The sequence below is a fragment of the Saccopteryx bilineata genome, chromosome 1 (assembly GCF_036850765.1).
Source record: "Saccopteryx bilineata isolate mSacBil1 chromosome 1, mSacBil1_pri_phased_curated, whole genome shotgun sequence".
Taxonomy (NCBI): domain Eukaryota; kingdom Metazoa; phylum Chordata; class Mammalia; order Chiroptera; family Emballonuridae; genus Saccopteryx; species Saccopteryx bilineata.
In genome coordinates this window covers 70622191-70635190 of record NC_089490.1, presented here as the reverse complement: position 1 = coordinate 70635190, position 13000 = coordinate 70622191, and the positions used below count along the sequence as shown (strand labels likewise).

The following is a 13000-nucleotide window of genomic DNA, read 5'->3' as shown; positions in this document are numbered from 1 at the left end:
TCTGGGTAAGGCTCAGTCAGTCAGAGCTGCTAGCATAATCAGGTGGGCTTTCCGCCCACTCAAAGACCACTGGCTCTGCCACTCTGTCCGGTAACACAAGCGGGCGCCCACTTCCGGGGCGCTTGGAGGAAACTCTCACTCACTGTCTGCAACCAGGATATCCGGCCAGCAGTCTCACGCTCTGAGTGAAACCCCCAACCGCAGGGAAAAGTTGCAGCGTTGGAATTGAGTCTCGCTCCGTCCCCGTGTGCGGCTTTTGCAAGGCGCTGGGGCGGCCCGAGATTCCGCTTTGGCCCACACAAAGGCCCCTGACTCTGCCCCTCTGTGCGATAACACGGGCGCGCACACTCGGAGGAATCGCTCACTCCTTATCTGCGCGCGCACACCAGGATATGAGGCCGGCCGCGGTTCCCTCTGAGTAAAACCCTCACCAGCACGGAAAATCTCCACCGTTGGAAGTAGTTCTCACTCCCTCCCGTGCGTGGCTTTCCCAGGGCGCTGGGGCTGCCCAGAGACTCTGCCCTCAGCCCACAGAAAGGCCTCTGACCCTGCCTCTCCGTGGGGCAACACGGGCACCCACTTCCGCGGCTTAGGAAGAAATCTCTCTTCCACTAACTGCGCACCGACCAGGAGACCGGGTAAAATGGCTGCTCCGCTTGTCTTTCTTTGTTTGGGTTTGGCGCGAGTGTTAGCTTGTATTGCCCGGGTTGCCACAGGATCAGATTTTCCTCGGCTTGGATCTCTGAGCCACAGCCTGGTTCGGCCGTTTTTGCTGCGGCGGCCTGGATCTATTCACCCCCTTTGCCCGCCTCAGTTTCTATATTCACAGTTACCAGAGAAAGCCGCCCTGTTTAGGTTAGTGAGGAAGGCGGAGCATTTCTTACTCCCTATTTCCTTCGGGGTTTGGTTATATATTTAGCCAATTTTTCACTCAATCATACCTTTGGGTGTATTGCGAAGAATCTGGAAGCTCCAAGTATAGGTTTTTCTGTTTCTGGTTGAAGATCTTGTTGAGTTTTGGGGGAGATTTATCGGTATCGCTTCCTACTCCGCCATTACTCTGACGTCATCCGCTAGAGTCATTCTTCTGATGAACAGCAAACTCTCCAGTCTTTTAGAGGGAGGAAAGCCAGTGAAAGGGAAGTCTGTGTGCAGTGAAGTGTGCAGACAGGGTGAGAAAGCATTTCAAGAGCTTCTTGTGCACGAAGTGTTTAACTACCGTATTGTGACATTATTGCTCAAGTTCACTGAAAACAAATTACCAAATGTAAACCTATTCAAAAGTCTGTAACTTTTCTCATTTACAGCCCTTTAAAAAGGACTACCATTATTTTATGGTTATATTTTTAAAGAGCAGTCCCATCTTTGTAATGATAAAATCTATAGGATTTACTTCAAGATAACTGAAGGAGTTAGAAAAATGGGAAAGAACAAAGAACAACGTATAGAAAGGTTAGATTGGCCCTAAGTCAATAATTATTGATACCAGGTGAAGAGTACATGGTGATTCATCATACTAAACTCTGTATATTTAAATGTGTTTGAAATTTTCATAATCCCAAGTTCTTTTAAAAAGGGCTACCACTAGTTTTCTAACAGAGCTACAAAGCTAAAAACATTTTCTCACTCGCAAAAACACAATTTCTTACAGAAAATATTTAAACTCCTTGTCAAAATAAAGCTAGCTAGGTACATGAATTATTTATTTTTCAACAAGACAGAAAACTCATCTACAGGTTTACTAAATCACACTGCTGAAATCTGTAGAGAGAATTGATATTTTTTTGTCTTTCTCTGGAAGTATAAGTGCTACTGAGCCTGTGGCCACGGGTTATAAATCTGCAAATCTGTAGGATCACACTGAAACATTCTGAACTTCTAGTCAATCAAAAGTTCTAAAAAAGATAAACTATACCAAGTTACATACAAATATTAAAATAGATGACTACATTTCATGTTCCAGCCTCTGAATCGAAATCCAACTGTCTGTGTTATTTATTCATCCAGCTTCAGTGGAAGATAACCTACAGAGTGTTCCTCCAAATATCTCTTATTAAGTAGATATCCTTAAGAAAGCTGGACAGCCCTGGTCGGATGGCTCAGTGGTAGAGCGTCGGCCCAGCGTGTGGAAGTCCCACATTCGATTCCCAGCCAGGACTCACAGGAGAAGCGTCCATCTGCTTCTCCACCCCTGCCCCTCTTCTTCCTCTCTGTCTCTCTCTTCCTGTCCCACAGCCAAGGCTCCATAGGAGCAAAGTTGGCCTGGGCGCTGAGGATGGCTCCATGGCCTTGGCCTCAGGTGCTAGAATGGCTCCTGTTGCAATGAAGCAACACCCCAGATGGGCAGAGCATCACCCCCTAGTGGGCATGCCAGGTGGATCCTGGTTGGTCCTGGTCTGGCACACACGGGAGTCTGTCTCTCTGCCTTGCTGCCTCTCACTTCAAGAAAATACAAAAAAAAAAAAAAAAAAAAAGTGGACAAAGGAGCTTACCTCCCACATGGACAATAGTAACAACATCTTACCTTGTTGCTCTTTCTCTTTCAAACCATCCTTCACGTAGATGTCAATCATTTTTCCAAAACAGGTCTCTGACTTTCCAGTCAAGAGATCTTCACAAATAGAGAATAATGACTAAACTCTATATTTCATCATTTAAAGACCTCTACCAGCTGACCTATGATAACTTCAACAATACCTTCATCCCAAAGATTTATTTATTTATTTGATTGTTTATTTTTTTATTTTAGAGAGAGGAGAGAGGGAGAAAGACGGGAGAGCTGAATCATTCCTCTGCAGATCTGCTGTGCTGCCCACTAGTGGTTTGAGTTTGACCAGTGAAATCTCTGAGGGCTGTCCTGGGTTCCCTGAGTCACCAGTCACCTAGGTTTAGTGACTGCACTTCTTTGGAGAATACAGATTGCTGTTGAATTATATTCAAAGGAAGGAGTGCAAAAAGCTAACAGTCTAGGCAAAGAGGAAAAGATTGTGGAAGAGGAAGGAAGCAAGGAGGGGACTGACCAGAGGCTATTTCTGCTGCCAATGCCAGGTAAAGACAGGTGGCATTTTGCACTCCTGAGCTAATGATTGTCAAATTCCAACCTAAGTAAGCCCAGCAATGCAATGCCACCATGTGTGCAGAGCACACAAATCAGCAAATAAAAATCAAATTTAGAATGCTAATTTTAAAAACTAAATATTTCAAGCACATCGATCTTACTTTACTTTCAGATATTTAGTTATTTTATCCCTTTTTGCTCACTTATAGACCAGGGCTTCAGAATGTTTGCTTCTTTTTCAAACTTCTTCCTGCTCCTCTGACTATAAAAGCATTGCAAATATTTGAACATCATTTTCTGAGCTAGACCCCATACTAGACACTTAAAATTTTTCAACTGCGTGAAACCCATCAGAAATTACCATCATACCAATTTTTCAGGTGAAGAACATAGGTTCAGTCAGAGTTAGTGACTTTCACAAGAACTCACTTTTGGCAAAAGGATCTGGTGTTTCGGCAGGGAGAACCTGTCAGAGTCTGGGCTCCAGCTTAGGGGCCTTGCTTGTCTTTAAGTTCATTTGGGATTTACTTGACATTTATTTAGTTCCTATTTGTACCATGCACTGCTCAATGTGATGGATACAGCAGTGAATAAAACAGACAAAAATTTCTTTTCTTGTAGAATTTACTTTCTACTGTGTTGGCAAGACCCTGGGTTTATTTATATCCCAAGGTACTCAGCAATGGGTGCCCATCACAACACTACTCATAGTGATGCTTAATCCTGAGCAACATGCGTGCTAGTTGGTGACTTGACCCCAACCGTTAATATAAGCCCATCAGGAGTTCGAAATTCAGACTTCCTGTTAACTTGTATGTTTTCACAAGAAGAGCTGGAATTATGCATTTGTGGTTCAAGTTTTAATTCTATGACGATTCCCAGGGGTGACAGGCAATTGTACATTTCTGGTGGAGTACCTCTGTCTACTCTTTCGGTTCTTCTCAGGCTTGAGCCACACCAGGCCAGGACCAGGCAAAGCAGCTGGCATGGGCGGATGTTCCATAAATGTCGAATCCAAACTCCATTTAAATGTGTGAATTCAAGGAATTCTTTCCTGCAGTCATTCCCATAGCAACAACCTACACCACCTGTAACTTCTAACATTACTTTTTCATACTGCCAGAAATATGGTAGAATTTCCATGAAAGTAGTTTTTCAGTTTTAAAATATTTTAACAAGCAATGAGTGGAACTGCTACTATAATTTTTGAAGTGTATGGACATAACAGGGCAGATGAAAATTTCTAGGCACCTGTGGAACTATGAATTCCAGGGCTCAAAAGCACCAAGTAAGGAGCATGCTTTAGTCTCAAAGATGGAAATCTTGGAGTAGCCCGCCACCTTCAGGATAATTTACCAACTAACTCTACCAGGGAACACTGGTTTTAGTCTCTATAAACCAGGGGTCGGGAACCTTTTTGGTTGAGAGATCCAGGAATGCCACATATTTTAAAATGTAATTCTGTGAGAGCCATACAATGACCCATGTATGTTACGCATTATTCAGTAAAAATTTGGTGTTGTCCCGGAGGACAGCTGTGATTGGCTCCAGCCACCTGCAGCCATGAACATGAGCGGTAGGAAATGAATGGATTGTAATACATGAGAATGTTTTATATTTTTAATGTTATTTTTTTATTATAGATTTGCCTGCGAGCCAGATGCAGCCATCAAAAGAGCCACATCTGGCTTGCGAGCCATAGGTTCCCGACCCCTGCTATAAACCCAAACACCAATCCCAAAAAAACTCTTCATGATAATCAAGCATGGAAGCTCGTGTTCTTGTAGTACTTTTGCTATGATTAAATATACTCTATAATCTTCATATAACATGAGAGTGATTAACTCTTTCCCGACCAGCGCGAAAGTTCTGGCGGACAGACACTTGGTAATCGCTGCAGTAATACACTGAGAAATGAGGAGGGGAGGGGCAGGGGGAGGCGAAAGAGGGGAAGAGAGGGAGAGGCAGGAGAGGGGGGAAAGAGGGAGTAGGACAGAGAGCGCAACATTTCTTTTTCCCCTTAATGTCTTATTGACTGTTTCTTTTATTAAGTTACACGGAGGTTTCTCTTACTTAAAAAGAAATGAGTAAGGCGGGGAAACCGGTAATGACGCGGTGACTCAGCACTTAAATAGTATGGAAAAATAATACAAATTGGTATCAAAAATAAAGAGGAAGGGACAGCATAAGTGAAATCGAGGATATTAGGTCACATGAGTTATGAAAGCGGGATGTAAAATATTAAGAAAAAGAGAACATGGTGGCTCAGATATGCATCAGGCAAGGAGACAGGAAAACAAGGGGCATTTAAATAAAAGAGTCGCAGAGAAACAACTATTCGTGTAAAATAAATACATTTTCATTACGTTCCTTTCAGAAAAGCAGGAAAGGGCACTTTCCGAACCTTCCTTTATCTGGGTGCAGCTAGCTCCGTCTTTATTGGCCCTCTTTCGCTACACGCCTGCGAAAGAACTTCAAGGTCAATTTCGTTACGACTCTCTTACTCTGCCAGCAACTCTGCAATCACGTAGAACGTTTGAACCAATGCCGGGCTTCCCTTCAGAGGAATTAAAGAGGAAAGTCTGCAGGGCCTGGAACTGTTTTAAAGCTTCGCGGGTGTCCCCAGGAGTCTCCAGAGCTGAGACCCTGCATGAGAGCGTGGGTCCGGACCCTAAGCTCCGCCTTCTCTCGCCGAGGCCCCGGCAGGCGGAGCGTGTTCGCCCCGCCCCGCCCCGGAGAAAGGCGCTCTCTGCGATTCCCTCCGGCCGGATACGTGTCGTGAGCCCTCCTAACCGCTAGGGGGCAAACGGCGCGCGGCCGGGGGGGACCCCAGACTTGCGCATGGTCGGTGCGTCCCGGAGGTCGCCCTCGCTAGGCTTTCCACACGTGCGGCGTGAGCCTTCGCGCATCATGTTGTGACGAGATGGGGGCTGCGGTGATTCGTGCAATCAGGAATTTCAACCTCGAGAACCGGGCGGAACGGGAAATCAGCAAGATGAAGCCCTCTCCCGCGCCCAGGTACCCCTCCACCAAGAGCCTCCTGCGAGAGCAGACGAGAAGTAAGTGGCGCAAGGGCGCGGGGGCCCGGCTCGCGGGCTCCCGGTGCGGGCGGGGCGCGGCGGCGCGGCGCGGGTGGACGCTGGCCCCGTGGCCAGAGCCGGCAGAGCCGCCAGGCCGGTGACATTGAGCCAGTCCCCTCAGGCCTGCTGTGCAGGTGGCGGCTCCGTTACTTCGTCGTCCGGCAGGAGACGACCAGTGAGCACCCCCTCGGTCCTTGCCGGGTTTTCCTCTTTCACGCGTGGCCACTGGGTGCGGGGAATCGGGGTCGGAAGGAATCGCGGGCGGCCGAGACTTTCTCCAGGTATCTTCCCTGAACCATGGGGCGCCGAGCCTGACCCATCGTTTTGGTTTACTTTAACGTTTTTTGTATTGTCCGAGTGATTGTTTCTTGACAAAAAAATTAAAAGTGACGTGTGTGTTAAGCGCTTAGGATTTCAGAGGAAACTTTTCTTTGATTTTAATACTGTGACATTCTTTTTCTTCCCTTAGGCCATCCACATATTAAGGGGGAAATTGATAGAAAAGATGACAAACTTCTGTCATTACTTAAAGATGTGTATGTTGATTCCAAAGATCCTGTGTCTTCGGTGAAGGTAATGAGTGTTTTAATGAAGTATAAATAACGTAACCTTCTTGGACTCCAGGAATATTATCAGAAAAGTGTGGCTAAGAGTAAAAGAGAGTGAGGTGTTATGCAAGTGCAAAATGTCAATTTAGTGGTAAATTTAGGATACAAATACAGTGGCCAAGTCCAAACCCACTGGTCTAAAGCAGGACGCTGGGCTTGGCTCATTGACTAGTTAGGGAAATTCTTTTTTTTTTTTTTTTTTTTTTTTCATTTTTCTGAAGCTGGAAACAGGGAGAGACAGTCAGACAGACTCCCGCATGCGCCCGACCGGGATCCACCCGGCACGCCCACCAGGGGCGGTGCTCTGCCCCCCAGGGGGCGATGCTCTGCCCATCCTGGGCGTCGCCATGTTGCGACCAGAGCCACTCTAGCGCCTGAGGCAGAGGCCACAGAGCCATGCCCAGCGCCCGGGCCATCTTTGCTCCAATGGAGCCTTGGCTGCGGGAGGGGAAGAGAGAGACAGAGAGGAAAGCGCGGCGAAGGGGTGGAGAAGCAAATGGGCGCTTCTCCTATGTGCCCTGGCCGGGAATCGAACCCGGGTCCTCCGCACGCTAGGCCGACGCTCTACCGCTGAGCCAACCGGCCAGGGCTAGGGAAATTCTTTAAAGGACTCATGAACGTATTGGCTGAATGCAACTGTGTGAATTATTTTATATTATTAAATTTGTAAGATTTGGTAAGGTACTTTTAGTGGTTGTCATATGTATGACCGAAAGAGGGCTTTCAGTGTTCTTTTCTAACTGTTAAATGTATTGAGATTATGTTCTGATCTCCGGGATTTTTTTTTTAGTGTTGTATTGGTGGTACTTGGTGGTGTTTTTTTCTTTTAAAGGATATATTGTGAAAGGATACATAAGAGAATATACTGAGAATGGGAACCTATATGTAAATCCGTATATAAATGCCAGGCATAAGTGGTTTATATATAGTGATGAACAAAATAGACCCAGTTCTTGTTCTCACAGTGCTTACAGTATTGTGAGCGACACAGGCATTATGAATGAGCAAGCACAGTATGTAATTACCAATACGTCTATGAAGGAGAAATGTAGGCACTGTGAGTATAGCAGGAGGACCTGTCTGAGGTTGGAGGATCAGGGATGGTTTCTGAGGAAGTGATATTTAAGCTCAGGCCTGAAGGGTGAGTGGGAGTTTACCAGATGAGTTTATAGTGGCAGGAAGGTTCTAAGTCAGAGGAAGAGTTTGTTTAAAGGTGAGGCAAGTGCCAGTGACAACTTCCAGATTTTTTTTCCATTCTCAGATTCTCGGGTTCTGTCTCTCTTTCTCTGGATAGGCAACAGACTGCACAGATAAAGTTATTAGTATAATTTTCAATAGAGAAGAGAAGTAACACTCATGTAAAATAAAGTTTGTAAATTGTTACATGTAACAGCAGTTACTGGGTTCAGTTATCACCAGACACACACATAAAAAAAGATAATAGGAGTTGATGTTCATGTTCTTTGTTATTTTTAAGCAGGGGTTGAATACTATAAGTCGTGTTTATCTCATGTCACACTAAATCAGGGGTCCCCAAACTACAGCCCGTGGGCCACATGCGGCCCCCTGAGGCCATTTATGCCGCACTTCCGGAAGGGGCACCTCTTTCATTGGTGGTCAGTGAGAGGAGCATAGTTCCCATTGAAATACTGGTCAGTTTGTTGATTGAAATTTACTTGTTCTTTATTTTAAATATTGTATTTGTTCCCGTTTTGTTTTGTTTTTTACTTTAAAATAAGATATGTGCAGTGTGCATAGGAATTTGTTCATAGGTTTTTTTTATAGTCCGGCCGTCCAACAGTCTGAGGGACAGTGAACTGGCCCCCTGTGTAAAAAGTTTGGGGACCCCTGCACTAAATCATGTGTTTGAAAATTGGCTCTTGGGAAGCAAAAACTATATAGTGCTTTTTACATATAAAACACATATAGATACAGTACATAAAGAGATATACATTGGATTAAAATTTAAAGGTGTTATTAGGAAAGTCTAAAAGGGCTTGTTGGGGAGTGATTAAAAAACGTTGATTTATGTTCTTTGTCTTTTTTCCTTTTTTATTTTTTTTGGAAGTTTATTTGTGTTTGTGATGTCTCTAGACATCAGTGATACTGTCCCTAACAATTATTTTTCATGTAATTTTTTAAATTAATTCAAAATTATGTCAAATAACACCCTTTTTGTCCTTCGTGCCATAGGAAATCTGGGCTGACTTTAACGTAAAAACAGTATTCTGTATTCTGGTACTTTTATGACTATATTTTATGATAAAATCACTGTCATTAAGTATGGTGTGTGGTGTGTGAGGTTCTTTTCAGCTGAATGACCCCTTGTCTAAATGTAATTTATTGAATAACCCAGTGCTTTTCATACTCTTTTAAAATACTAATACATACACATGCCAGTTTGCTTACAGATTTATCAATTCTATTTATTTACTTTCCTATTTTTACAATAGAATGATGCTATTTTAATTTATAAAGCTTTATAATATCTTGATATCTGTTATACCATCTCTCATTTCAAAGGGTTCTTGGCTCTTGTTACACTTTTTTTTTTTCTGCATGAACTTGAGGCAAATTGTCAGCTTCTTTAATAAATCCTATTTGGATTTTGAGTGTAATTGAATTAGAATTTATAGATAATTTGAGGAGAATGAACATCTTTGTATTATTGAGTTTTTGGTGGATAGAAAAAAAGTTGTTCTATGGGGTCTTTTTTCACCCTAAAATTTTTAACTGTTAATATGTGAAAGCGAGTGCTAGGTTATTATTCCTATTTGTTTTTCAGTTGATTCTCTAAAGATGTTTGCATGTCATCGGCATAGAATTACAGTTTATCTTTCAAGTGTTTATACTTAATTCTTTTTGTGTTGTCTATAACAGTGTTTTTCAGCTGCCAGTCTGTGGTTGGGTGATGGTCTGTGGACCAGCAGTTGAAACCCACTGGTTTATAACATTAGCATAGCAATGGACGTTTGTATTCTGTCCTGTCCTTTTCTTACATAGGATGCCTCTAATGTTTCAGCATTATAATAAAATGATAAAGTTTCTGATTTAAAAACGCTTTTATCACATTTGGTATATGTTTTCTTTTTAATCGAGAGAAGATGTTGATTTTTATCAGAAATTTTTTGTCATAATATTAATTTTAGCATTTAATGTTAATCAGAAGGGAAATCTAAATAAAAGTGTGTATGGAGTGGAAGGAGCATTGGAGCTTTGAGTTCTAGGAAGTGTTTCAGGCCACAGTTACGATACAAAGGTAGGAGAGTGTGTTACACCTTTGGGGAGTGGTTGGAGTTATCACAGTTTCGGGAAAGTGTGAGGGATGAATTTGGGAGAAAGGTGGGATGAGGGTGATAGGGGCCAGAGCAGGAAGGTCCTTTTTTTGTCTTTCTAAAGAATTTGGGTTTTATCCTGTGACAATGGCAAGTCATTGAAGAGTCCTGTGGAAAAATGACTTCAGATTTGCTCCACAATAGGGACAGTTTTGAGAGGGGGCTGGGAGAGAACAAAATGCATTTGATCCAGTTAGAAAAGACCGTTTAAGAGGCGTTTGCAGTAGTTCTCAGAAGAGACAGTGGCTTGGACTAGGGTGATCTAGTAACCGGGAGACGGGGACTTAGGTGGTATCAGCAGGATCTGGTCACTGATTGGATACTAATGAGTGAGGGAGAGGGAGGTGTCAGGAATAACCTGACAGAGAAGCTTTGAGGTTTGGACTGGATATGGGAGGTGAGTGGCATTAGTGAGCTAGAGAATATGGAAATAGAATTGGGTTTTCAGAGGAAAGAGCTAAGTTCTGTTTCAGACATGTTGACTTAGAAGCGCTTATTGGTTATCTGAGTAGAGATGCCCAGTAGGCATTTGGAGATTTGAGTCTGGAAGTCAGGAATAAGTCTAGGTTTGAGATCACATTTGAAAGTAATTAACATGTCAGTAGTAATGCAAGTGCAGGTAGTATGTGGGATGACATAGGAAAAGGAATAGAGTATGGGGTGAAAAATAGGGCCTGGGCCAGAACTTAGGGTGCGCTAACATTTAAGGGACAGCTGAAAGGAAAGAGTCCACAAAGAAAACAAAGAAGGAACTACTACTGGAGAGACAGATGGAAAACCAGAAGGAGGGCATTGAAACCATGTGTCGAATGCTCAGTGAGTTCAAATAAAGCCTCGGAAGTGTTTTCTGGATCCAGTATCACACAAATCATTATTTTACATATAAGGCTTAACTAAAAGGAAAGAAACTGGTCATAAAAGAAGTGTTGGTTTGAGTTTGTGGGTGTTCTTTAAAAAGTGACTTTATCAGCATTTTTCTATTTTGACAAACCAGCAGCAGCAGGTAAGGCACAGAGGAAAGGTAAAGAGAATGATTGGCGTAATAAGGTCCCGGGACTGAAATACAGAGCACGCATTCCAGGGTTACGCGGGGATGCACAGACAGGTGAAAAGATGGGTGTGCGTAGAATGTTTTATTTATATTTGTTGGAGTACCGGAAGCATTCATTTATTTTCTTTGAAGAGGCAAAATCTAGCAATATTTAAATACATTCATGTGTTTGGAGACATTGAGTAGGAAATACAAAACTAGGAAACAGAATGGAGGTTATCTAGTAAACTGTGACGGCAGCATCAGAGCCCTGCCCTTCTAAAGCAGCCTTAATTTAATCAATGCGTTGTTCTTTTAATATACAAATGAAATGCTGTGAGTAGATGGTATCATTTTCTAGAATTACCTGAATTTCTTCATGATGATTCATTTATAGTTTTGAAATGGTGATGTGGCCAGAGTACCACTGAACTAGAGCTCATTATAACAAGGTAATGTAGTTTGGAGAAGCACGTGCAGTATTTCTTTGAGGAAGAATAGTGGGGATTTGAGAAGCATAGCTGTAGATGTCAAATCTTTTCTCTCATTTTGAAAGCCTTTTTGTTTGTTTGTTTTTATCTTTTGATACCAGGTGAAAGATGCTGGCATACCTCAAGAGGCAAAGGAGTTCAGATTGCCAAAAGGCCACCACTTTGACCTAAATATTGAGAACATTCCCAAAGGCAAAATTTCCATTGTAGAGGCATTGACACTTCTCAATAACCATAAACTTTATCCAGATACATGGACTGCTAAGAAAATAGCAGAAGAATACCATCTAGAACAGAAAGATGTAAATGCCCTTCTCAAATATTTTGTTACTTTTGAAGTCAAAGTCTTTCCTCCTGAAGACAAGAAAGCAATACAATCAGAATGAAGGAAATCTTGGAGTTTCTTTTCCTATATGTGCTTCCCGTCCCCATGCCCTGTTTATGGTCTCAGTTTTAGCATATTAAATTATATAAATTACTGACTGTTTAAAACTTCCTCCTTGTGACAGTGTCCTATTTATTGAGCTCTGCTGAATTTCAGGGCTTCTGATAAAATAAATTGTTTTCTTCTAAACTTTAATTTGTTTTAGGCATGTATTCATATATAATTTCAGCATGACTAGCACATGTATAAATTTATTACAACTAAAAGAGTTAATATATTATTTTAAGCACATAATATTATCGGTTTTTAAATTGGTCATATGACCTCTTAGGAAATATCTTGAATCCCTCATTTAAAGGTTCAGCTTCCAGTTCAGGTGGTTAATTTATTCTTCCTATAGAATAGTGAAAGTGAGAGCTTTCCTGACTCTTAAGATTGATATTTTCTTGTTAGGGAATAGGAGGCTTAACAGTGAGTTAGAATAACAGAATTTACCAACTAAAGGCAGGTAGGAGGCAGGATACAAAATCAATAGAAAATACATTTTTACTACTATTCCAAGGAATAAGAATTAGAACTTTTTGTTTTGTTTTGTAATAACGTATAAAAAAGAATTAGTGTTTATAAAATTTTAGCATATCTGTACTTTGACAAACAGGTATGTCTAAAAGTTTTAGAGAGGCAGTAATGGGAGCTATCTGAAAAATAACTTTTCTCTAGGCTTAATGTAGAAATATAAGAAATTTTAAAGAATGGTTAAATCAACCATAATAAATGAAATGAAATTTGGTGACCAAACTTCATGTGCTTTTTTTTTAAGTGAGAGACAGCAGGACAAACAGGAAGGGAGAGAGATGAGAAGTGTCCATTTATTGCAGCTCCTTAGTTGTTCATTGATTGTTTCTCATGTGTGCCTTGACTAGGGGTCTCCAGCAGAGCCAATGACCTTGCTCAAGCCAGCCACCTCTTGGGCTCAAACCAGTGACCATGGGGTCATTGTCTATGATCTCACA

At 42.2% G+C, this 13000-nt stretch overlaps 1 protein-coding gene across 1 annotated transcript; it reads left to right on the top strand.

Moving 5' to 3' along the window:
• Positions 1-5852: 5852 nt before the first annotated feature.
• Positions 5853-12097, top strand: NDUFAF4 (NADH:ubiquinone oxidoreductase complex assembly factor 4). The gene is made up of 3 exons (XM_066253028.1): positions 5853-6117; positions 6608-6711; positions 11704-12097. The coding sequence occupies exons 1-3, from the start codon at positions 5982-5984 to the stop codon at positions 11986-11988; spliced, it is 525 nt and encodes a 174-aa protein (XP_066109125.1). The 5' UTR covers positions 5853-5981; the 3' UTR covers positions 11989-12097.
• The last annotated feature ends 903 nt before the right edge of the window (positions 12098-13000 follow it).